Genomic DNA, 23,112 nt, shown 5'->3' on the forward strand with positions numbered 1-23,112 from the left:
CCTGCAGAATGTGAGCACTTGTCAGAGTCACATCCCCCTCTGAAACAATCTTAATATATTTGAATAAATTTACATTTCAGGCATTAATTCTACAAAACAAGCCAGGATTAGCTGGGTCAGGGACACAATTAAGTGAGAATTGGCAGGGCTGACTGGAGCTCTCAGCTAGCCAAGGGACTCTTAAACTGTTATGAATGGTTTCCTTGTATGAGGTGGGCACTCATTAAGATGCATTGTATATATGTGTATATATATATATATATATATATATATATATATATATATATATATATATATATATATATATATATAACTACGCCACCCTGCTCCTAGTCCAGGCCTTGGTACTCTCCCGCCTAGACTACTGCAACTCCCTCCTGGCTGGCCTCCCTGCGTCCGCCACCCGTCCGCTCCAGCTCATCCAGAACTCCGCTGCCCGCCTGGTGTTCTCTCTGCCTCGCTTCTCCCACGCAACTCCACTACTCCGCTCACTCCACTGGCTCCCGATCACCGCTCGCATCCAGTTCAAGACTCTTGTACTGGCCTACAGATGCCTTGATCAGACTGCACCCAGCTACCTCCAGACCCTCATCTCTCCCTGCACCCCCACTCGACCTCTCCGCTCCGCCTGCACTAGATGACTGGCTCTACCTCCTCTACGCTCCCCTGCCTCCAGAGCCTGCTCTTTCTCCACCCTCACTCCGCAGTGGTGGAATGACCTTCCTACAGATGTCAGGACCGCCCAGTCCCTGACCACATTCCGGCGCCTCCTTAAGACTCACCTCTTCAGACAGCACCTGTAGAACTCCTCTGTTTTTCCCTTGGGACACTATCACCCTTCCTTAATTGCACTTTATTTGCTCTTATCTGCCCCCTATTTTGCATGTAATCCTGTACTTCAGAATACTGCAATCTGCCAAGTGTTTAATCTGTAGTATTTTGTAGTTAATCATATCCTGATGTAACTATCACTATTATCTGCTGTAGTATTGAATTGTATTTTGTCACACTTGTACTTGCTTGAACCAAAGTCATTGTATTTATCTTGCTCTTATTGTATTACTTGTACTGTAACACTTGAAATGTATTTGCTTACGATTGTAAGTCACCCTGGATAAGAGCGTCTGCTAAGAAATAAATAATAATAATAATATATATATATATGTTCAGGATCTATTTTCCACTAGAAAACAACAAACAGGAAATTGTGTGTTATAAAAACAATACCTGTTTTGTCACACTCAAGGTATACATTGTATTATCCCATCTCTTGAAAAAGTGACGGGGCAAAAATGTGGGCTTTATAGAAGAACATAAGAAAGGCACTATGAGGTGAAAACTGCAGTCTGAATTATTAACCTGTGAACAGAGGGCAACAGTGTTCTGACTATTGGCTGCTGGAGTGACTACTGGGCAGTTTAACTACAACTCCCATCAGTCCATTGGGCAGCACATGACTTCCTTGCCTACAGTACCATGCATCTAAATGAGTGCCCACCTCATACAAGGAAACCATTCATAACAGTTTAAGAGTCCCTTGGCTAGCTGAGAGCTCCAGTCAGCCCTGCCAATTCTCACTTAATTGTGTCCCTGACCCAGCTAATCCTGGCTTGTTTTTGTAGAATTAATGCCTGAAATGTAAATTTATTCAAAGATATTAAGATTGTTTCAGAGGGGGATGTGACTCTGACAAGTGCTCACATTCTGCAGGGTCTACCTTTACCCATAATTTCACGCACTTCCCTGCGAACGCTAAACTAGATTATCTTAAGCTACGTGACAAAGTCCAGAAAGTATCTGGTGAAGCAAACAGGGAGTTAGGAAACCTTGCTCTCTGGTGAGGAGTAGGTGGCACAGTGAGGCCATTCCGTGAACCGCTAAACAGGTCATCACGGGTGACAGTCTGGCTTCAAGAGGCTCTTCAGGTGTTCACATAGCAGTCACTGGCACAGTGCCTGTCTATCGCTACAAAACTGAGCAGACACAGCAATCACTCTAAAAGCCATGGAACAAAAATAGTTTTCCAGAATATTCCCTTTAATCCAGATAAATCAAACTATTATGTAGCTTTACTCTTTCTTAAAGCAGATATTTCATAGAAAATGTTATAGATGAAAAGCTGTTGCCTGGCACCTAATTACTTAACATAGACACAGTGCTGCCGTGAGGGGAGAGGGGAGAGGGGAGAGGGGAGAGAGGGGAGGGGGGATGGGGGAGGGGGCACAACTGTGCTGGGGCCCTGAGCTCAGGGGGGCCCTAAAAAATGGCAAGAATTTAAAATACAAAACGTACATGATCATTTGGTGAGTAAAATAATAATTACAACCTTTCTACAGACCCGATTGACAGCAATTAGTTTTTTGTTTTTTTGAGGCGGTATTTCGAAGCCGTAAGCACCTATTAATCGCTCAAAAAGTCAGTGATTGGTTAATGTTATGTGTCAGGAAGACGTGGAAGACATACCTCTTTGAATTATTCAGAGATATAGGGGCGGGAATAAATGAGCACAGTCAAGTTTGATTGGCCCTTCTCGGCGCAGCGGACTACTTGCAGCTCTGCCTCTACAGCGATATACATTGAATCTAAGTATAAACGTCAGGATATTAAACAGGTCGTGAGCGCCTCTTCACACCCAGGAGAGTGAGAGCAGATGTCAAAGAGCAACCGGCCTCCGGTGGACAAAGGCCAGCCCTGCTCCTGGCAGGTAGAGTCCGCTGTGATGTGGAGAAACCTGCCGGATCACCAGATCACCTGTATGGCTCACCCTGCACACCACGCGGCTGTGACTTTACTAGGTGAGCCACTCGGGTAAAAACTTTTTTTAAATCAGCCCTGTTGCATTTGTATACTGAAGCCTGCTGTTCTACGTGGGGCCACTGGCATTCCCATTCCCATTCCCATCCCCATAACAAGTGTATTCAGCAGCTCACCCCTTAAGGAACATGAAGCCATGTGTGCACACCAGGATGTTTCCATGGGTGTCCACCTTCAGCAGGTTTCCATAGAGGGTGTCGAAAACCAGGCCTCTGAGAAAACAGGAAACAAGGGCTTGGTTACAGCATTGATTGGATCAAAAACTAGGGGCTGGAGAAAGGTGTCAGGGCCACACAAAACTATCACACCCTTTCTGCTCTCTATCATCCATAACTTCAAAACACTTGTGCACAATACTAAGGTAAACTATAAGAAACTAAGTGGAGAAGATAAATGTTTCGGCCAGTATATTAATGACAGTATATCAGTTAGTGAGATCTAGAGATGGTATACAAACCGCTTGTATTTTGGCAGTGAATTGGTGATTCAAGAAGAAGGCACTAGCTGACACATTTCACTTGACTTTGTTTCTTATAGTGTTAAATCTGCTCTACATACCTGGCAAACACAAGCAAAGAAATACATCTGCACAGATGTCATGGGGCAATATGCCAACGCTAATACCAGTGTTTGAAATGACCAGGATCTTGGTAAAGCTGATCTGAACTGATCGCACTTGTCACAACATGAATTAGTCAAACCTGAGCTTGTGGGCTTACCAATAGGAGTTGTGGGATATACATAGCATTAAACTCTTGACTTCTAAGGATTCGAATAATGTACTTAATTGATTTCTGAAACCCAGGACTGGCTGCTCAGGCTAGTGCAAGTTTCAAGCCCTGTAAGAAAATTGATTTTAAAACCTTGGTTATCCCTCCTTTAGACTGAATTCCAAGTTGCTAAACCCAGGTGTTGATGCAGCTGTATCTGGATGTATTTTAAACTAAACCCTGATCTACACAGACTGGTGTGTTCAAATTCCAGCTCATTGTGTTCAAATTCCAGCCAGTGGGTAGGCAAGAGTTTCTGCCAATGCCAAAAGGCAAATGACACTACGAGCCTAAAGCATGAGCTGTCCTGGCGCTTTTAAAGCACGTACCTGGTAGGGAAGGTGGGGTCGTACTTATACTGCAGGATCTCGTGAGGGTATCCAATAGACACCAGCCTGTCCAACAGCAACTCGAAGCACAGCTCCTCATATTGTGGAGACTTGTACGCTGCACACGAAACAACACAAGTTGACACATGGCAAACTACATTTAATAGAGAAAAGTGTAAGGTACTGCACGCAGGCAATAAAAATGTGCATTATAAATATCATATGGGAGAAACTGAAATTGAAGAAGGAATCTATGAAAAAGATCTAAGAGTTGACTCTAGATGTCTTCATCTAGACAATGTGGGGAAGCTATAAAAAAGGCCAACAAGATGCTCGGATATATTGTGAGAAGTGTTGAATTTAAATCAAGGGAAGTAATGTTAAAACTTTACAATGCATTAGTAAGACCTCATCTAGAATATTGTGTTCAGTTCTGGTCACCTCATTACAAAAAGGATATTGCTACCAGAATTATCCCGGGTTTAAAAGGCATGTCGTATGCAGACAGGCTAAAAAAATTGAATCTATTCAGTCTTGAACAAAGAAGACTATGCGGCGATCTGATTCAAACATTCAAAATCCTAAAAGGTATAGACAATGTCGACCCAGGGGACTTTTTTGACCTGAAAAAAGAAACAAGGAACAGGGGTCACAAATGAAGATTAGATAAAGGGGCATTCAGAACAGAAAATAGGAGGCACTTTTTTACACAGAGAATTTTGAGGGCCTGGAACCAACTCCCCAGTAATGTTGTTGAAGCTGACACCCTGGGATCCTTCAAGAAGCTGTTTGATGAGATTCTGGGATCAATAAGCTACTAACAACCAAACGAGCAAGATGGGCCGAATGGCCTCCCCTCGTTTGTAAACTTTCTTATGTTCTTATGTTCTAACTATATGAGGTTTATTCAACTGATCTAACACTAACCTTTAAATATATGAAAAAAACCTTCAGATTTCGATCTGGCATTGTTTAGATCAATTGAATCCCTTATAAAAGTTCACCATGGTAAATGTGCATGGTAGTTTGCAGGTTTCCCATGCTCTCTCCATGGCTGCCAGTGTGCCCTGTTTTTAAATTGGTTTCACCATACCTCTCTGGGCTTTGCAATGCTTGCTTATGCTTTACCATGCTTCCTCTATGATTTACTACACTTTGCTATGTTTTTACTATGGGAAACCTTCATAAGGGATAGACCGTTATATCCTTAGCAAAATAACACCACTTTTCTAGAAATACGCCCACGCCATCCTTTCCCCTGAAGCCCTTCTTTCTTAATTTTTTTACATTACCTTTACCCACTTAATACTAATCAACATGGACACCTTTTCTCATTGCTGTTTAGACCTATTAAAGTATGAATGAACAACAGTCATCCAGGAACCTCCTTCATCTGGGTTCTGTTGCTTCAATATTGAGTTATTATCATTTTTTCTAAATATGACATTACCTGGTTTTGAACTTGCCTGGAGAATCCTATTACCAGCACTGAACAGACTTCCTCGATCCATGCAGATCATGTGACAGTACAACCTTTCAGCTGCTACTCTACATCTATATAAACAGAGAGCAGGTGGACCTGAAGCTCACACTGTAACGTGGTTTGAATGAAATGAGGACGGCTGTTCAATCTAAGATTCTCCAGACAAGCTCAGAGCTAGGTGAAAGTCAGGTAAAGAGATGAGAAGGACTCACTGGAGCAACACAACCACACGGAATTATTGCAAACATCACACACTAGGAAAGGAAATGTAAGCCATTTCCTCTTTATAAGGATACTTTACTGTTAATACACTGTGCCTACCAAGGTAGATATCGGTAGCCTAAAAAAGTGCAATGAAAGACTATGTATAGTAATGTTTTTTGGCCACCGTTGAAAAACAATGCCAGTAATTAGGGGATTTTCCCCCTTTGTTAAAACTGAAAGCAATCGTGTCTGGCATGTATAGATCTGTTTTTTGCTTTCTGTTTTGGGTTGAAGTCTATCACATAGAGCAGAACAAGCCAGGACTGGATGCAAAGAGAAGACTGAACCCAGGAAAGGCCTCTCTACCAGAGACACCTCCCAGCCTAATAGTATCTGAGGCAGGGCAGACAGGGTAGATTATTTTACCATGGTTATACTTTGCATTTACTTTTTTAATTTGCTTTCCAGTACCTCTCTGGACTATACAGTGTTTTTCCATGCTTTCACTACGCTTAATTACACTTTGCTATGCTTTTACTCTGGGAAACTTTTATAAGGGCAGTGGTACTCTGTCGTGCCTCTTTAAATCCAGTCCAGGACTGTGTTCCAGCCGTGTGCTTAATTATTGAACTGAAACGACCAGTCTTGTTCTAACCAGATCATTCATAGTGTTGAGATGATATATTAAGAAGCTGATGTGGAAAAGTGAGTGAACCAACCTAGTTTTTACTGTAACTTTCTCTTGTTTTATCATTGAATAATGATAGGGAGGATTTCACTTACATTATACACAGAAATATAACCTTATATGAAAGAGACACACATGGTGGAGTAGATCATGACTGGGTGCGTCCCTTAGTAAGTGGGACTCTTACTTGCTATTGTGTAATCCATGTCAAACCCATAGCACTTGATCTTCTCAAGGGCCAAGCTCCTGTTTACAAATATCCTGGAAAAGAAACAAGGTTGTTAGATATTTTCCTATATGAAAAATGCACACAGTTTTTAATGCTAATTTATTTGAAGCTATTATTTAAGAAAAAATATAGAATGCTACAGATCCTTCAATGCTACACTTTGAGTCAACTTTGAGTTGTTGCACTCACTGTCCACACTGTTCCTTCAGTGGGAAGTGCAGCATGGAAAAGACTGCACAAGATGGTCTCCAGCTGTATTGTGCACAAAGGCTATGAAGAAATACAGGTATGAGTTGTTTGTGTCGTGATCTATCATAAAATGACTCTTTGATCTTCTTATGCATTATACAAGCAGCCCCTCAGGCCCATCCCGTGTCTAGTGATGCATGCAGTATGACATCCTGCATATCATGATACATATCACATTGTGACATTAGGGTATTGTTACACCCCGAATAATCAATCACAAATCATCACAAATTATGTTTACACTACCATTAATTAATAATTAGTTCACAAATACTGTAAACTGACAACGTGAAATTAGCTCACATTAATCTGACACGAGAACTATCTTTTGGCTCTCCAAGTGTGACAAAACTTGGTCTTTGTGACTGGATACTGTGTGTGTGTTCCTTACATACATTGTCAAGTTTACTGTTTTATTGGATACACTTCAAAATGAAGGTACATTAGCTACACAGTGTTTTTGTTCTTATAAAAAAAATGATATGATCAGAAAGTAGTAAATATTAGTAACTGACTGATTCCGTCAGGAAATTTGTGAGGAATAAGAATTGAAGGTGATATTCCCTTGAGAAAGATATGTACAACATATCGAAACGTTGGGCAGCTGGCTCTTTGAGCTAAATATATATATATATATATATATATATATATATATATATATATATATATATATATATATATATATATATATATATATATACACACACAGCTATGGTCAAAAGTTTTGCATCACAGGGGCTCCCGGGTGGCGCATCCAGTAAAGGCGCTCCGCATGGAGTGCAGGATGCCCCCTATAGCCTGGAGATCACAGGTTCGAATCCAGGCTGTGTCATTGCTGACCGTGACCGGGGGTTCCTACAGGGCGGTGCACAATTGGCCAGGCGTTGCCCGGGTAGGGAGGGCTTAGGTCGGCAGGGCAATCCATGGTTCACCGAGCACCAGTGACACCTGTGGCTGATTGGGCGCCTGCGGGTCTGCAGATCTGTGTTGTCCTCCGACACTATAGGACATCACTATGTAGAATTAACTAATATTGCTTCATAAAGTTATATGAAACCTGCTGAATAATGTTACGTCAACAAATTTAATTACATACTGCTTTGTAGTTTTTCATATATTTAACGAAAAACTGAAAAAAATTGAAAAATGTGATATTTCGAAATCTAACATGAAATATTGAACTACTATTATGGCTTCCGGTAGACTTTTGCAAAATCATTTTGTAGTTTCTTTGGTTACGATGTTAAATAAAAGATCTCAATTAGGTTCATATACTTTTGTTTTTTAATTATATCTCAATCCTAAAATTATTGGTACTGCAAAACTTTTGGCCACAGCTATAGATATTATATAATATAAAGGTATAGTGACCTTTATTGTAACTGCTACTGTATCACTGGAAAATTGATAGAAAGGAGAGGTGTTGATAATGTGAGTTGAAATGTTTAAATGTTATCCAGATGTTTAGAATGTGTCAAAACATTATCAGCAATATCCCTGTGAAATCTAGGTGTTGGCCTAAGTGTTTATTCAGTAGCTACTAAACATGTAATTCCTTTAATATTGAGTATATTTTTGAAGGCTACACATGAGATCATGAGTATTGTAAACATGTAGTCTTATATACATTAATACTGCAGTGGGTTTTTTTGTGTTTGAACATGGGAAGGCCATTTGACCCATCTACACTCGTGCAGTTCCTACTATCTGCATGATCTCAAAACATGGTCAAGTCGGGTCTTAAATGATCCCAGTGATTCAGCCCCAACCACGTGACTCGGTAACCCAGTCCATAGCCTCACCAATAGGAACACAGTATGGATTATCTAAGTGATTACCAACATTCCAAATATGTTTAAAAAGCTTAAGCGTGTTTAATCACAACTTTTAAACGTTTCGGAAACAAACTGAAACAAAAACCGCCAATAGCAAAAACTGAATAGGGCACTGGCCAGCATTTCTTGTAATCAAGTTCAAGCAGCCTTCTTGCAGTACCACTCTAGTTCCCCTCTTACAGCCCCTTTCACATGTGCACACACAGCATCTCCCCTGTGTGTTTGAGGAGCCCCTGCAGATAAGAAGGAGACCTATCAGTCTCTGGAGATTACCAGCTGGATTATTTTAAGAAGCCCTTTCTCAAGGACACTTGCGATAACCCTGCGGACCACATGACCTCCCGCTGCTGTAGCACGCAGCCTTTTCTAATCAGCCGAGGAGTCGCAGTGAAGCCTAAACAATTGGAAACATCACTGAGGGGTCCCACACATTCATCTGGACTGCAGCTATACAGACCCAGTCATTATATCACCACAAACCAAGAGTGTGCTAGAAACAGGAAGCCTAAAATACGTGGAAAGGAGCAATTTCCATTCTTGATTTTCTTCCTACCATAACTTTACAGAAAACTTTTGAAATACACTATTGAAATACTATGACAATCCCAGTTTAATACAGTAGTCTCTGGCTAAGAGAACACCCCTTGGAAAGCAAGCAAGTGTTCTCTTAGCCGAAGTGTTGACCACTGGACACAATATGCCAAGGCCAATCACGATATGAATCAATAAATACTAGCGGTGCTAAAAAGGTGTTCTTTTAAGTGAAGTTCCTGTTCCTTTAGACTGAGCATTTACAATGGGAAAACTGCATTTCACCACAAGGTTGTTCCCTAAGCCGAAGTGTTCTTATATGGGGGTTCCTATATGGGGAGACTGCTGTACCTCAAAGAAACACTGAGCAATTTCCAGCAGGGCAACACAACAGATTTGGAACAGATATTGCACAGTGGTCCTGACGCATCAAGTTGAGTCTGAAGAATCGCAATGATTCAGCATTCCCAACATGGCTGGGTAACCCATACCCTCTATCTTAGTAAGTAAGTAAGTTACATTTCTTCATTTATATAGCACCTTTCATACTGCAGTATCTCAAAGCACTTTACAAGTCAATAAAAAACTAAAGTTACAATAAAATTAATTAAAACAATTAAAAAACATGAACAAATTATAGTAAAATGAATCCAATTGTCCCTCAATGCAAACCATTGCTCTTGTAGCGCCCAGTACCCTACCCTTATCAACGTTTACAACAGTAAATTTACACAGTAATTTTGCATTTTCCACATGCTTTCTTCATGCTTTTATTATCCATTAACTATAGTTTAGCATGTTTTTAAATGTGCTTTACCATACCTCTCTGTGCTTTAGCATGATTTCACTATGTTTTATTACACTTTGCTATGCTTTTACTTTGGCAAGCTTATAAAAGGGTAATGTGAGCTACTCAAATTCACTATCTTCTACAATACAGCCCAGAACTTTAACCACTGAGCTACTCAAACCAACTACCTTCCACACTGCAGCCTAGCACTCTAACCACTGAGCTACTCAAACCAACTACCTTCCACACTGCAGCCCAACACTAACCACTGAGCTACTCAAACCAACTACCTTCCACACTGCAGCCCAACACTCTAACCACTGAGCTACTCAAACCAACTACCTTCCACACTGCAGCCTAGCAATCTAACCACTGAGCTACTCAAACCAACTACCTTCCACACTGCAGCCCAACACTCTAACCACTGAGCTACTCAAACCAACTACCTTCCACACTGCAGCCCAACACTCTAACCACTGAGCTACTCAAACCAACTACCTTCCACACTGCAGCCCAACACTCTAACCACTGAGCTACTCAAACCAACTACCTTCCACACTGCAGCCCAACACTCTAACCACTGAGCTACTCAAACCAACTACCTTCCACACTGCAGCCCAACACTCTAACCACTGAGCTACTCAAACCAACTACCTTCCACACTGCAGCCCAACACTCTAACCACTGAGCTACTCAAACCAACTACCTTCCACACTGCAGCCCAACACTCTAACCACTGAGCTACTCAAACCAACTACCTTCCACACTGCAGCCCAACACTCTAACCACTGAGCTACTCAAACCAACTACCTTCCACACTGCAGCCCAACACTCAGTGAAATGTATTTATTTTAAAACATGATGGGGACAATTCAGGTGCTACAAAGAGTGGAGCATCTCAATACAGCTACTGTGATAATACCTAAAGAGACATTTCAGTACTGGTATTAGTGATTTAAAGGCTGTCCGTATTAACCAATACTTGATTCAATACCTATGTTAAAGAAAGTTGTGTTTCCATGTCTTACTCTCAGGATCTGTAACTGCTTAACTTCCGAGATCATTTTACTTCAGCTGGGTATTTTGAAGGGACTCGTCCAGCACAGAAAGAATGGAGGGCTTATTGGACATTGATGTACAGTGCGTCACATTCTGAGGGGCTACTCTCTCAAATAAAAAGAACAATCTTACTGCTGTGGCGTTTAAAGAACTCCCCCCACCTTTCCTGCACTGTGACCAGCCGCTGACATCACATTCCTGCCCATGGGCTATCATTAATCATTCACAATGATGTCATGAAAGAGAAGGGTTCACATTGGCAATGTCTCCAGCCTTGACATAGGATCTCTGATAGGAGGCGACACCCAGAGCACTGATAACTTTACACTGGCATATAAAACATGGACTTTGTCAGACATCCAGTGAATCCTTTATCCTGCCTTGTATTACCATTTCAATGATATTATCACCTATTAGAGGTCGGCACGGGTAGAAAATCCAGAACCGGGTACGAGGATCTTTTACAGGTAATGATAAACAGTTGGAGATTTCAAGTTAACTATACAATTTTATAAGTAACTTGAAATCGGCAACTTTTCAGGAGCTGAGAACAATTAAAAAGGTCTAATTAAGCACATGATTAGTTCACTTAAGGGTCTGATTTAGTCATTGAGAACTGAGTTGGAATGAAAACCAGCAGACACAGGACCAGGATTGGGAAACCCCGTTATATAGTACACATACATTTAGTCCCTTCAGATCTGCAGACTTGTGTAACCTTTTTCAGTAATGGAAACATCAAAATAATAATAATAATAATAATAATAATAATAATAATAATAATAATAATAATAATAATAATAATAATAATAATAAAATACCTTCATTGCTCATTTCTTGTAAAGACGTTGACATATCTGAATTTTGTTTTCTTTTGAAATCTCTCCAATCACATGAAAGACACCTGTGCTTATATAACTGTATTGTCAATTAATGATCGATACCCGGCTAGTCAGAAGAGACCTGGATAGCGTTGGGTAATTTAAACGGAGGTTTCACCTGGGTTTTGGGGTACTGGTGTCTACCCCATTTTCATTGTGCAGTTCTTTTATAACTGTTTTTAATTAGTGCTGGGACAAACATGGATGTTTGAATATTTTTTAATTTAAATAAATAGTTAAATTAGAGCTGGGACAAATATCTGAATATTGGAACGAATATTTTTTGACATGTATTCGGATACAAAAATCAGCTTTGCTTTACCAGACCTCTCTGTACTTTACAATACTTCCCTATGCTTTACCAGACCTCTCTGTGCTTTACAATGCTTCCCTATGCTTTACCAGACCTCTCTGTGCTTTACCATGCTTCCCTATGCTTTACCATACCTCTCTGTGCTTTACAATGCTTCCCTATGCTTTACCAGACCTCTCTGTGCTTTACAATGCTTCCCTATGCTTTACCATACCAATCTGTGCTTTACAATACTTCCTTATGCTTTACCATACCAATCTGTGCTTTACAATACTTCCTTATGCTTTACCATACCTCTCTGTGCTTTACCATGCTTCCCCATGCTTTACCAGACCTCTCTGTGCTTTACAATGCTTCCCTATGCTTTACCAGACCTCTCTGTGCTTTACCATGCTTCCCTATGCTTTACCAGACCTCTCTGTGCTTTACAATGCTTCCTTATGCTTTACCATACCTCTCTGTGCTTTACCATGCTTCCCTATACTTTACCAGACCTCTCTGTGCTTTACAATGCTTCCCTATGCTTTACCATACCAATCTGTGCTTTACAATACTTCCTTATGCTTTACCATACCTCTGTGCTTTACAATGCTTCCCTATGCTTTTCCACACCTCTCTGTGCTTTACAATGCTTCCCTATGCTTTACCAGACCTCTCTGTGCTTTACAATGCTTCCCTATGCTTTACCAGACCTCTCTGTACTTTACAATGCTTCCCTATGCTTTTCCACACCTCTCTGTGCTTTACAATGCTTCCCTATGCTTTACCATGCTTCCACTATGGTTTATTACACTTTGCTATGCTTTTACTAACCTTTTAGAAGGGAAACACCTTCTGCGTCAAATTGTCTAATGGGTGTCACTATCAACGAGTGTGACGACAGGTTGAGGGAACTGAAACTAGTTAGCTTAAAAACCGGACGAGCCAAAGAACTCCTCTCGTTCATAACATTTTAGGATGAGGATTATTTTTCATAGCTGTGTATAGCAATGACAGGTAACATTGTTAGAGAAAGCAGCATAGTAGTTTGCCTTCCGTGGTGCCAAGAATACAGTCAATGTACTTTGGAAGGGTGAAAAAACAATGTGGACATAAAAACTACAGACTGGTAAGAACATAAGAACATAAGAAAGTTTACAAACAAGAGGAGGACATTCGGTCCATAGTCAAGCAATCGGGTGAATCCTGCAATTCTTCACTTTTGATCACAAAACTATTCATGAACTTGACAAAGACCTCACATACCTGCCATGTCCAGCACACTCCTTAGATCTCAACCCAATTGAGCATATGTGGGATGAGCTAGGGTGTCAAATTCATCAGCCTGGCACTAACAGACAATCTCATTGCTCTGGATGTTAACAGCAACCTTGTGGAATCTGCGCTTTACCATGATCGACTGTAATTCACTCAATAGAGGGACCAGAGATCTGTTCCCAATAAAACGGCCCTGTGGAAGTGCAGTCACTGGCTGCTGTAGTTATTATCACTTACTGCACTCTGCTATGCTTTTATGTCACAGTAAACTTGTTGGCTGTAAAAATGATGTATTTGGTGCTAGCTTTTCAAAACCCAATCATACTGACTTTCAGATTTGTAGGACTAAATGCATGACTTTAATTAAAACTATTTGAATGACCAATCTGAGTAATTTACATAGCCGGTTAACAGTAATTATTACCCGTGCATCAACATTGTAGAATTCTAGGTGCTGTCGGTTACAACACAGAACAAAACTAAACCTATATCTAGCAATAGTGTATTCATTTATAATACACGGTTGTTGTGTGTTGTAACATACGGGGAATACTTTAGACTGGAGTCCCCGCAGTCAGTGTGTCAGCACCAATAAAAACCAGGATTTATGAATGAAAATCACATCTGAGCCCTCTTAAGCAAACCCCCGATAATAAATCATAATTAATAATGACGTATGCTGTAGTTGTTTACCAGTTAAACTCAGTAAAACAATATGATTTTTCTGAACTCTTTTGAGGTTCACTTTACTTTTCAGTTCTCTCTCTCTCTGACGGTTTGTTTGACTGATAAGCCTAAGGCATTTGACACGGTATTTAAAATGACATCATACATACAGGCAAAATGACTTGCTGAGTATTAGCCATTATATTATGTATTTCTTATCCAGGGCAACTTACAATTGTTACAAGATGTCACATTATTGTTACATACAATTACATTATTTTTTACATACAGTTACCCATTTATACAGTTGGGTTTACTGGAGCAATCTAGGTAACGTACCTTGCTCAAGGGTACAACACTTAGGATTGAACCCACAACCCTCCGGTCAAGAGTTCAGAGCCCTAACCACTACTCCACACTGCTGCCCTGGTAGTATATATAATTAATTGGAATATCTAGTATGCAATAATGAACTCACCTGTGATGGTAGTCCCTTTTCAAAGAGCGGTAGTCGACATGGTTGGCGTCCATCATCACTTTTAGGTTCTGTGGTGTCTCTTGTCGAACTCGGCTAGATTCTGCCGGAGTTGCCGGCGCGTCCCGAACGATGCTTCCCATCTCAATCTGGCAGCACAGTCACGGTCTGCTCTCACTTTTTTATGTTGTTGAAAAGTGTTTAAAAAAACGTCACTGTGCCCTACCTACGTCAAAAACGACACCTCCTCCTGAGTAGGATGTTTGAGTTCAGAAGAAGCCTGTTGTGTTCGTGCTTGTCAACATGCAGACCTCATCATTTCGACTCGAGACGACCGGGGCAGATGATCCAAAGTCTTCTTGTGCCTGAAGATAGGTTATCGGGCTAGCGCACAACTCCTCTGCAAAAATGCTTATCTGAACGACGGACAAAACTTGGCTGTGCAAAACAGAAAGAAAAGTAGAACACCCGATTTCGCAAGCTTGCGTGTTCGTTTTTACATTCGTCACCAAACATTGTCAGCTAACTATCCTTAGGTTTATTTAGTACAGTGCCTCAACTCGCAAAAATAAAACCCAATAGAGCTCACAGAAGAGCGAGTGAGAAGAAGGCTGCTCTTGTTATAATCAATTCATTATCCCAGACTCGGAGTCTGCAAAAGCGAATTGGCATTGAGCCCAGACCTTACAAAATTACAAAAAACGACCCCTCTCGCTCCCAATCAGAAAACCACACAAAATACACACATGCACAGAGCGCTTATGCTCTGCGTATTTTTAGATTGCATTGTAATGAGCTCAGTTTCCCTACAGCACCACGGCACACATTATTCATCATTTATTTTCTTTGCAGGTTGGTATTATAGCGAATACCTCGAAGGTCGGTAAGAACTCTTTCCACTTGACCCCCTTTGTTCTTCTCTCTGTGCTAAATTTGAAGTAGTGTCTTGGCTTAACTTTATCTATACCATTTATGATTTCAAAGAACAGTAAGGGTCCAAGTACAGACCCGTGTGGCTTTCTAATAAACTACTTTGTGAAAGATAACCGGGGTTATGCGTTGTGTACGATGCATTCAATATTTGTACAGTTTTGCCCGTCAGTTATTCTTTACAAGCAGAATGTTAGACGCATGTATTTACCCTTTGGGTCTTTTTCATTAAGTGGATTGTTTCTGTGCGTTTTTCTTCGATAAAGTTTGCCCCAGATGAAGGAATTCATGAATCCCTTACGGTTATTTTTCTCTTGGATACATCATTTAATTATGGCTTCACATGATGTGTGTGTGTGTGTGTGAGAGTGTGTTTTATGGCTACACATGATGTGTGTGTGTGTGTGAGTTTGTTTTTTGTAACTTTTCCCTTGATGGAGGAAGCACAAGAAGAACAAGAACCAAGTTACATACCTGCCATGTCCAGCACCCACCCTAGCTCTCAATCCAACCGAGCATCTGTGGGATGAGCTGGGTGTCAAATTCATCATGTTGACATTGTACTTGAAACTTGGCTTGGCAACTTGTCTTTAACTTTTTTTTCAGCTGGTCTTGTTCTAAGACACATCTGTTTTATATTATATTCAAATTTTAGCTTGGCTGTGTTGAAACACATTTAAGAAAATATTTTCCAGGTTTTTATTTCTGGGAGATTTTGTATTTAAAAACACCTCGCCAAGAGTTCCAGTAAAAGGTTCTTGGGGTTACATAACATGGAGTACCTTGGCTGGAGAAGAGACCAAAAGTCACAGCAATGAGAAAATAAACGTTGCATCATCTACATGTTCCTGATATTTATTTTATTTATTACCTTTAATATCATATTGTGTATATTCTTTGTGATTCTCTATTGTCGTTTCTGTTTAAATTATTATTACCATGCTAACTAAGTAATCCAGCAAAAAGCAATCTTTGGAAAAGACTCTACAAGAATCTTCACGGTGAGGAAGCACAGCCGTCTAGATAAGCTGCGATCATGTTGTTTTTACACGTTAAAATCCAAAATATGCACTCAATTTAAATGTAATGTGTAAAAATATGTATAGCAATTTTGCTGTACAGCTCGTCTGCCTCTCCTAAAACTTCCACTGAGAACTACATCTCCCAGAATACAATGTCTTCAGTTACTAGGAAACTGTACACAAGAAAAACTGTTCTCTGAAAGAAAAGATGACTGCCAAAATAATACTTTTGGGATATGCCTGCTTGTCATGTATTTACTGAGCATTTTATATCAAAGCTGCCGATAGGCCCCTCTGTGGAGTGACATCCTCGGTCCCGCCTCCCGAGGTAATAAATAGTCACAGCACGGAGACTTCAGTCTCTTTTGTATTGAACCCGCAAATGCGAGTGATGCGACCTCACAAGGCTGACGGTCATCTTCTCTTTCAGGGAACCGGGGTTACATTCATAATCGTTCCCTTTCAATTCGAAGATGACCGCCAAAACAATACTTTTGGGAAAGTATACTAAAGTCTTTGCGAGGGAGAATGAGCAGATACCATATGAGGGACATCTCACTACCACCATCTAGTGTTGGTGGTGTGAGCGTGCAACCTCAAGGACCCAAGTGCCTATTAAGTCGGTAGATCCTGGTAAATGTATGCGGAGTAGCCCAGCTAGCCGCAGTACAAATATCAGTCAAAGAGACACCTCTAAAGAGGGCCCATGATGTAGTCACACCTCTGGTAGAGTGTGGAGCCACCCTCCCAGGTGGAGCAGGCCGGCATTAGTATTCGCAGTAGAAACAATACAGTGTCCACAATCCAATGGGACAGTCGCTGCTTAGAGAGGGCTTGACCTTGGGCAGAGTTCGTGCGCAACGACACGCAGTTTCCATTGTCCCAAATACGCATACAGGAACTGTACATGGACAGTGCCTGTAGCTCACTGACCCACTTAGAAAATATTTCCACTTGTGGAAAAAGACCGCTATTGTGGAAGAAGACTAGCGTTCTGCAGTGTACTGACTACTGCGTGTGAGAGCCCTAAGGCGCACAGACAGTCCTGTTCAGGGGACAGACCCACAGCTGGAGTCTGCCCAGTCATCCAGGTAGTTCATCACCCTGATCCCTTGCAGCAGCAAGGGAGCTAGGATGGCATCCATGCACTTTGAAAATATGCGGGGGGCTAAGGAGATGCCAGATAGGAACATGAAAATACGCGTCCTTCAGATCCACTGTTGGAAACCAGTCGCCCGGCCGGACAGACTGGAGGATGTGGCGATGTGTGACCACCTGGAACCTCCTCTCCCTCAAGAACCCATTGAGGTGTCTCCGGTCTAGGATGGGGCGAAAGCCGGCGTCCTTTTTTGGCACCAAGAAGTATCTCAAGTAGAACCCCTCTCTGAGAGGTGTGCTCTATGAGATGGATGGCTTGTTTTTAAAGTAGTGTTTCTACTTCTTGTCTGAGAGCGAAGACCTGGGTTGTTCATGGATGTGACCATGATCCCTCGAAAGGGAAGAGGTCCTGAGTGGAATTGCAGTGTGTACGGCGGCAAGCACCCAGTTGTCTAAGGTGCAATTGTGCTGATATTGCAGCTGGTTTTGTGCAACTGGTAGGTCTGAGGCCACAAGTCTTCAGGGCCCCTGCTGGAGCTGCTGTGGCTGGGGCGGAGGCTGCCTGAGGCGGTTCCATTGGAACTGTCTCCCTGGGCGCTGGCGAACCTCCTGTAAAAATTCTGCACGGCTAGAAACACTGCCTGCAGCTCCAAAATACTGATATGGAGACCTTGCCACTTGGGGTTCCACACCCCTTGCACTCCCCTGCCATTCCACACAGCACCCCAGCCAAGAATGGACGCATCCGTGATGATGACCACTGTGACAGAAATAGAATGATTCTTGGTGGTAAATCTCCCTCCCGACCTGTGAGGGCGCTAAGTACAGGGAACAGAGTACCCTGGACCAGATGGCCTGAAAATTCATTCCCAAGGTTAAAAGGAAGTCGGTCATCTAGAAAGGGGGCGCAGTTCCGGTGTATTAACTCATCGACCCGGAAGGGAAAAGATGTGGCAGCCGCAGATTGGGGGAGCGGCTGCAATCATTTACCAAGGGGCAATGAGTGACGGTACAAATAGGGGACAGAGCGACGTGATCTGTTCCTTCGTTTATGGTTAAGGAAATGACCCGGAAGGACCTGTGTTAAAAATATTGTACGTGTTTTGTTTGTTTTGCCTTGTCTCTAATTGTTACTTGTTGTTATTAGTAGACGACTAACACATTCCGGAGCTGTTGCCAGAGGCCAGCATGAACCCGGACATCACTACACCTGTGTCACGATAATAACTGTATTAGCACCACGAGCACTGCAGCACGCACCCAGGACTGGTGACCGTGTTTGTATATTAAGAACATCAGAACATAAGAACATAAGAAAGTTTACAGACAAGAGGAGGCCATTCAGCCCATCTTGCTCGTTTGGTTGTTAGTAGCTTATTGATCCCAGAATCTCATCAAGCAGCTTCTTGAAGGATCCCAGGGTGTCAGCTTCAACATCATTACTGGGGAGTTGGTTCCAGACCCTCACAATTCTCTGTGTAAAAAAAAATTTTCTGTTCTGAACGCCCCTTTATCTAATCTCCATTTGTGACCCCTAGTCCTTGTTTCTTTTTTCAGGTCAAAAAAGTCCCCTGGGTCGACATTGTCTATACCTTTTAGGATTTTGAATGTTTGAATCGGATCGCCACGTAGTCTTCTTTGTTCAAGACTGAATAGATTCAATTATTTTAGCCTGTCTGCATACGACATGCCTTTTAAACCTGGGATAATTCTGGTTGCTCTTCTTTGCACTCTTTCTAGAGCAGCAATATCCTTTTTGTAACGAGGTGACCAGAACTGAACACAATATTCTAGATGAGGTCTTACTAATGCATTGTAAAGTTTTAACATTACTTCCCTTGATTTAAATTCAACACTTTTCACAATATATCCGAGCATCTTGTTGGCCTTTTTTATAGCTTCCCCACATTGTCTAGATGAAGACATTAACATAACATAAACTCCTAGGTCTTTTTCATAGTTCCCTTCTTCAATTTTCGTTTCTCCCATATGATATTTATAATGGACATTTTTATTGCCTGAGTGCAATACTTTACACTTTTCTCTATTAAATTTCATTTGCCATGTGTCTGCCCAGTTCTGAATACTGTCTAGATCATTTTGAATGACCTTTGCTGCTGCAACAGTGTTTGCCACTGCTCCTATTTTTGTGTTGTCTGCAAATTTAACGGGTTTGCTTACTATACCAGAATCTAAATCATTAATGTAGATTAGGAATAGCAGAGGACCTAATACTGATCCCTGTGGTACACCACTGGTTACCTCGCTCCATTTTGAGGTCTCTCCTCTAATCAGTACTTTCTGTTTTCTAGATGTTAACCACTCCCTAATCTATGTGCATGCATTTCCTTGAATCCCTACTTCGTTCAGTTTGAGAATTAATCTTTTATGCAGGACTTTGTCAAAAGCTTTCTGGAAATCGAAATAAACCATGTTGTATGCTTTGCAATTATCCATTGTCAATGTTGCATCCTCAAAAAAGTCAAGTAGGTTACTTAGACATGATCTCCCTTTCCTAAAACCATGCTGACTGTCTCCCAGGATATTGTTACCATATAGGTAATTTTCCATTTTGGATCTTTTTATAGTTTCCATAAGTTTACATATAATAGAAGTCAGGCTTACTGGTCTGTAGTTACCTGGTTCAGCTTTGTCTCCCTTTTTGTGGATCGGTATTACGTTTGCAATTTTCCTGTCTGTCAGTACAACCCCTGTGTCAAGAGACTGTTGCATGATCTTGGTTAGCGGTTTGTAAATAACTTCTTTCATTTCTTTGAGTACTATTGGGAGGATCTCATCCAGCCCAGGGGATTTGTTTATTTTAAGAGCTCCTAGTCCCTTTAACACTTCTGCTAAAGGGACTAAGAGCTCTGTTAAGCTAAAGTCATTTAAAACTGGATAGGAACAGGTCGACATGTGGGGCATGTTGTCCATATCCTCCTTTGTAAAAACCTGTCAAAAGTAATCATTTAATATATTTGCTATTTTTTTTCTTCATCTATGATTTTGCCATTTGTGTCTCTTAGACATTTAACCTCCTCTTTGAATGTTCTCTTGCTGTTATAATATTGGAAAAACATTTTGGAATTGGTTTTAGCCCCCTTAGCAATATTGATTTCTATCTCTCTCTTGGCCTTTCTAACTTCCTTTTTGACTTGTGTTTGCAGTTCCAAGTACTCTTTCTGTGTACTTTGTTTTTGGTCCCTTTTAAACGCTCTGTAAAGTGCCTTTTTTCGCTTAATATTTTTTTTAATTGATCTTTTAAACCATTTTGGCCATTTTGTTTTAGATTTAGATTTGTCTACTTTTGGGATGTAATTGTTTTTTTTTTAAAAACAGCCATCCTTTTTTTGTGGATGTTTTCTCTATTTTATTCCAATCTACTTCTATTAGTCTCTGTTTCATACCTTCGTAGTTTGCTTTTCTAAAATTGTAAACCTTAGCTTTAGTCATTACTTTTGGGGTTTTAAAAAATATTTCAAATGAGACCATGTTGTGGTCTGAGTTTGCCAATGGCTCTCTGACCTCTGTTTTAGTTATTCTGTCTTCGTTATTTGAAAAGACTAAATCAAGGCATGCCTCCCCTCTAGTCGGTGCCTTGACAAATTGCGTTATTGTGTGTGTAACTGGACTGTGTTTATTATTTGGAACTTCAAACCCTTTATTTTGAACAGTGCAATACACATTGCTGTGTATTGCCTGGGATTACTGTTTGAGGTCACCAGACCTGGATTACAACATCAAAGCCTTTCTAATTAGATTATCACTGTCTTGTCTCCTGATTAAGCACCGTATCACTTCTGCACCTGTACACTGTTAACCACTTTGCCACACTGCCCTCTGGTGATGCTGCCCAGTGCTACACCTAAGCGCAGGTGGACAGGCTGTGTCTACCAAGAAAACACCTTTCGACAGTGATGAGACACTGTCACCAGGGGGCCACAGTTCAACATGGGCTGAAAAACCTGCTGTTGAACCAGGCTTGGAGAGGGCACTGAAAAGCTTTAGACAAGCGGCCATTCTCTGCACCCTGTCATCCAAAAAATACACACACAAAGCAGTAAACGCTTGATTACCGTTAATTATGTGTAATTTTCGTAATAAAAAACTAAATTTTTATTTTGAACATTAAAAAAGCTAGCAGTCTGAGAGAGAACACAAGTATCTGATTTAAGATTATTCAATCCCGAGGAAGAACCGATGGAGTCGCCGGCTTCACGTGGGGCACAAGGCCGCTGAGGGACTTAACAAAAACCACAGCTGAGTGCACAATACGTGTCAATAGCAAGAGCACAGTCAGCACTCACATATCCGACCCCTTCAAATTTTGACTTCAGTGACGGTTAAACGCATGTGATGCATATCTGATTATTTCATTTTGGCCTGTTCCAACCCTTGTCAGCTGAAACCTGAAAGGACTGTGTTTTAAAAATAAGTCGGCTTCCATTTAGATGTACTGTATTGTTTTTTTTGGTACAGTACTATATTTAACAGAATAAGTATTTTAATTCAGAATTATATGATTCGGAAAACAACCCTTGCCAAAACTAGAGACGACACGTTATCTGCAATACACTACATACTTTTAAATCTGGTATGTATTTGTCGTCAGGTGAGTGTGGTGTGGTGACAAAGGTAAGGTCCAAATAATAGTAAACTCCCAAAACATCTGTGTTTATTTAATACAAACAAAAAGAACCGCCCCTCTACCAGCAATGGTATCGGAGGGGGGATTAACAACAATCCACTCCACAAGACCCGCACATGAAAATGTGCTCTTGCTTTCAGCGGGTGGTGGTGCGTGCTTGTGTCGTGAGGGTTGTGCTCAATCGGTTGTGCTGGCTCCGTGGCTGCAGCCGCTGGCTCTGTCCTCCTCTGCGAGACACAAAAAACAAACATGTAACAAAAACAAACATACCCTGCTCCTGCCGTATGTTACATTTCAGCGCAAGGGGCCGTACTCATGCAACTGCATCCCCTTTGTACCACCAAACTCCTCCCTGCAATCAACCCGTTGTCATAGTTTATCCAATCACTGCCTGACCCGTATATGATCGCAATGGAGTTGTTTAGAGTACTTGCAGTTAAGCACTTTCTCTTAGATGGCCGACTTCCGGTTTCCACCCGCTGTCGAGTCGACCGCAGTGCTTACAAAGGTACCACAAAATGTTCCTGTCAGGACATCTGAGGAAAACAGCACCCCCAAGTAACAAAAATGCCTATTCACTGCCAAACATGAACTACTTTAGCCCTCTGCAGTCCATTTATTAAGTGCGTGTCAGGCGCGTCAGGTTCAATTTATTTTCACACGCGCAGTTAATTTTAGACGCGCAGTTTAAAAGCATTTTTTTTCCACAGTCAAATGGGTTTGAAAGGCCCTGCATATCAAAGCACTCACTAGGCATCTCCAGCCCCGCCCCACCCTTTCGTTCGCTATCGCTTTCACATATGCTAAGAAATAAATAATAATAACAATAATAGTTGTACAT

At 41.3% G+C, this 23,112-nt stretch overlaps 1 protein-coding gene across 4 annotated transcripts in view; it reads right to left on the reverse strand.

Annotated features, from left to right (window-relative positions):
• The window catches only part of LOC131706727 (cytosolic purine 5'-nucleotidase-like), a 79,950-nt gene that overhangs the window by 24,240 nt on the left and 32,598 nt on the right, over nucleotides 1–23,112 (reverse strand). The window contains exons 1-4 of one of the 4 annotated variants that reach the window (XM_059008367.1): nucleotides 14,577–15,192; nucleotides 6,476–6,549; nucleotides 3,914–4,031; nucleotides 2,931–3,026 (exon numbers count right to left, since the gene is read on the reverse strand). In XM_059008367.1, the coding sequence (XP_058864350.1) occupies nucleotides 2,931–3,026; nucleotides 3,914–4,031; nucleotides 6,476–6,549; nucleotides 14,577–14,716 (428 nt within the window). In that variant the 5' untranslated portion in view covers nucleotides 14,717–15,192. Of the gene's footprint in view, nucleotides 1–2,930; nucleotides 3,027–3,913; nucleotides 4,032–6,475; nucleotides 6,550–14,576; nucleotides 15,198–23,112 lie in introns of those variants that run through there. The other 3 variants (XM_059008368.1, XM_059008370.1, XM_059008369.1) reach the window with 3 other exon arrangements.

Source organism: Acipenser ruthenus, chromosome 37 (assembly GCF_902713425.1).
Source record: "Acipenser ruthenus chromosome 37, fAciRut3.2 maternal haplotype, whole genome shotgun sequence".
Lineage (NCBI taxonomy): Eukaryota > Metazoa > Chordata > Actinopteri > Acipenseriformes > Acipenseridae > Acipenser > Acipenser ruthenus.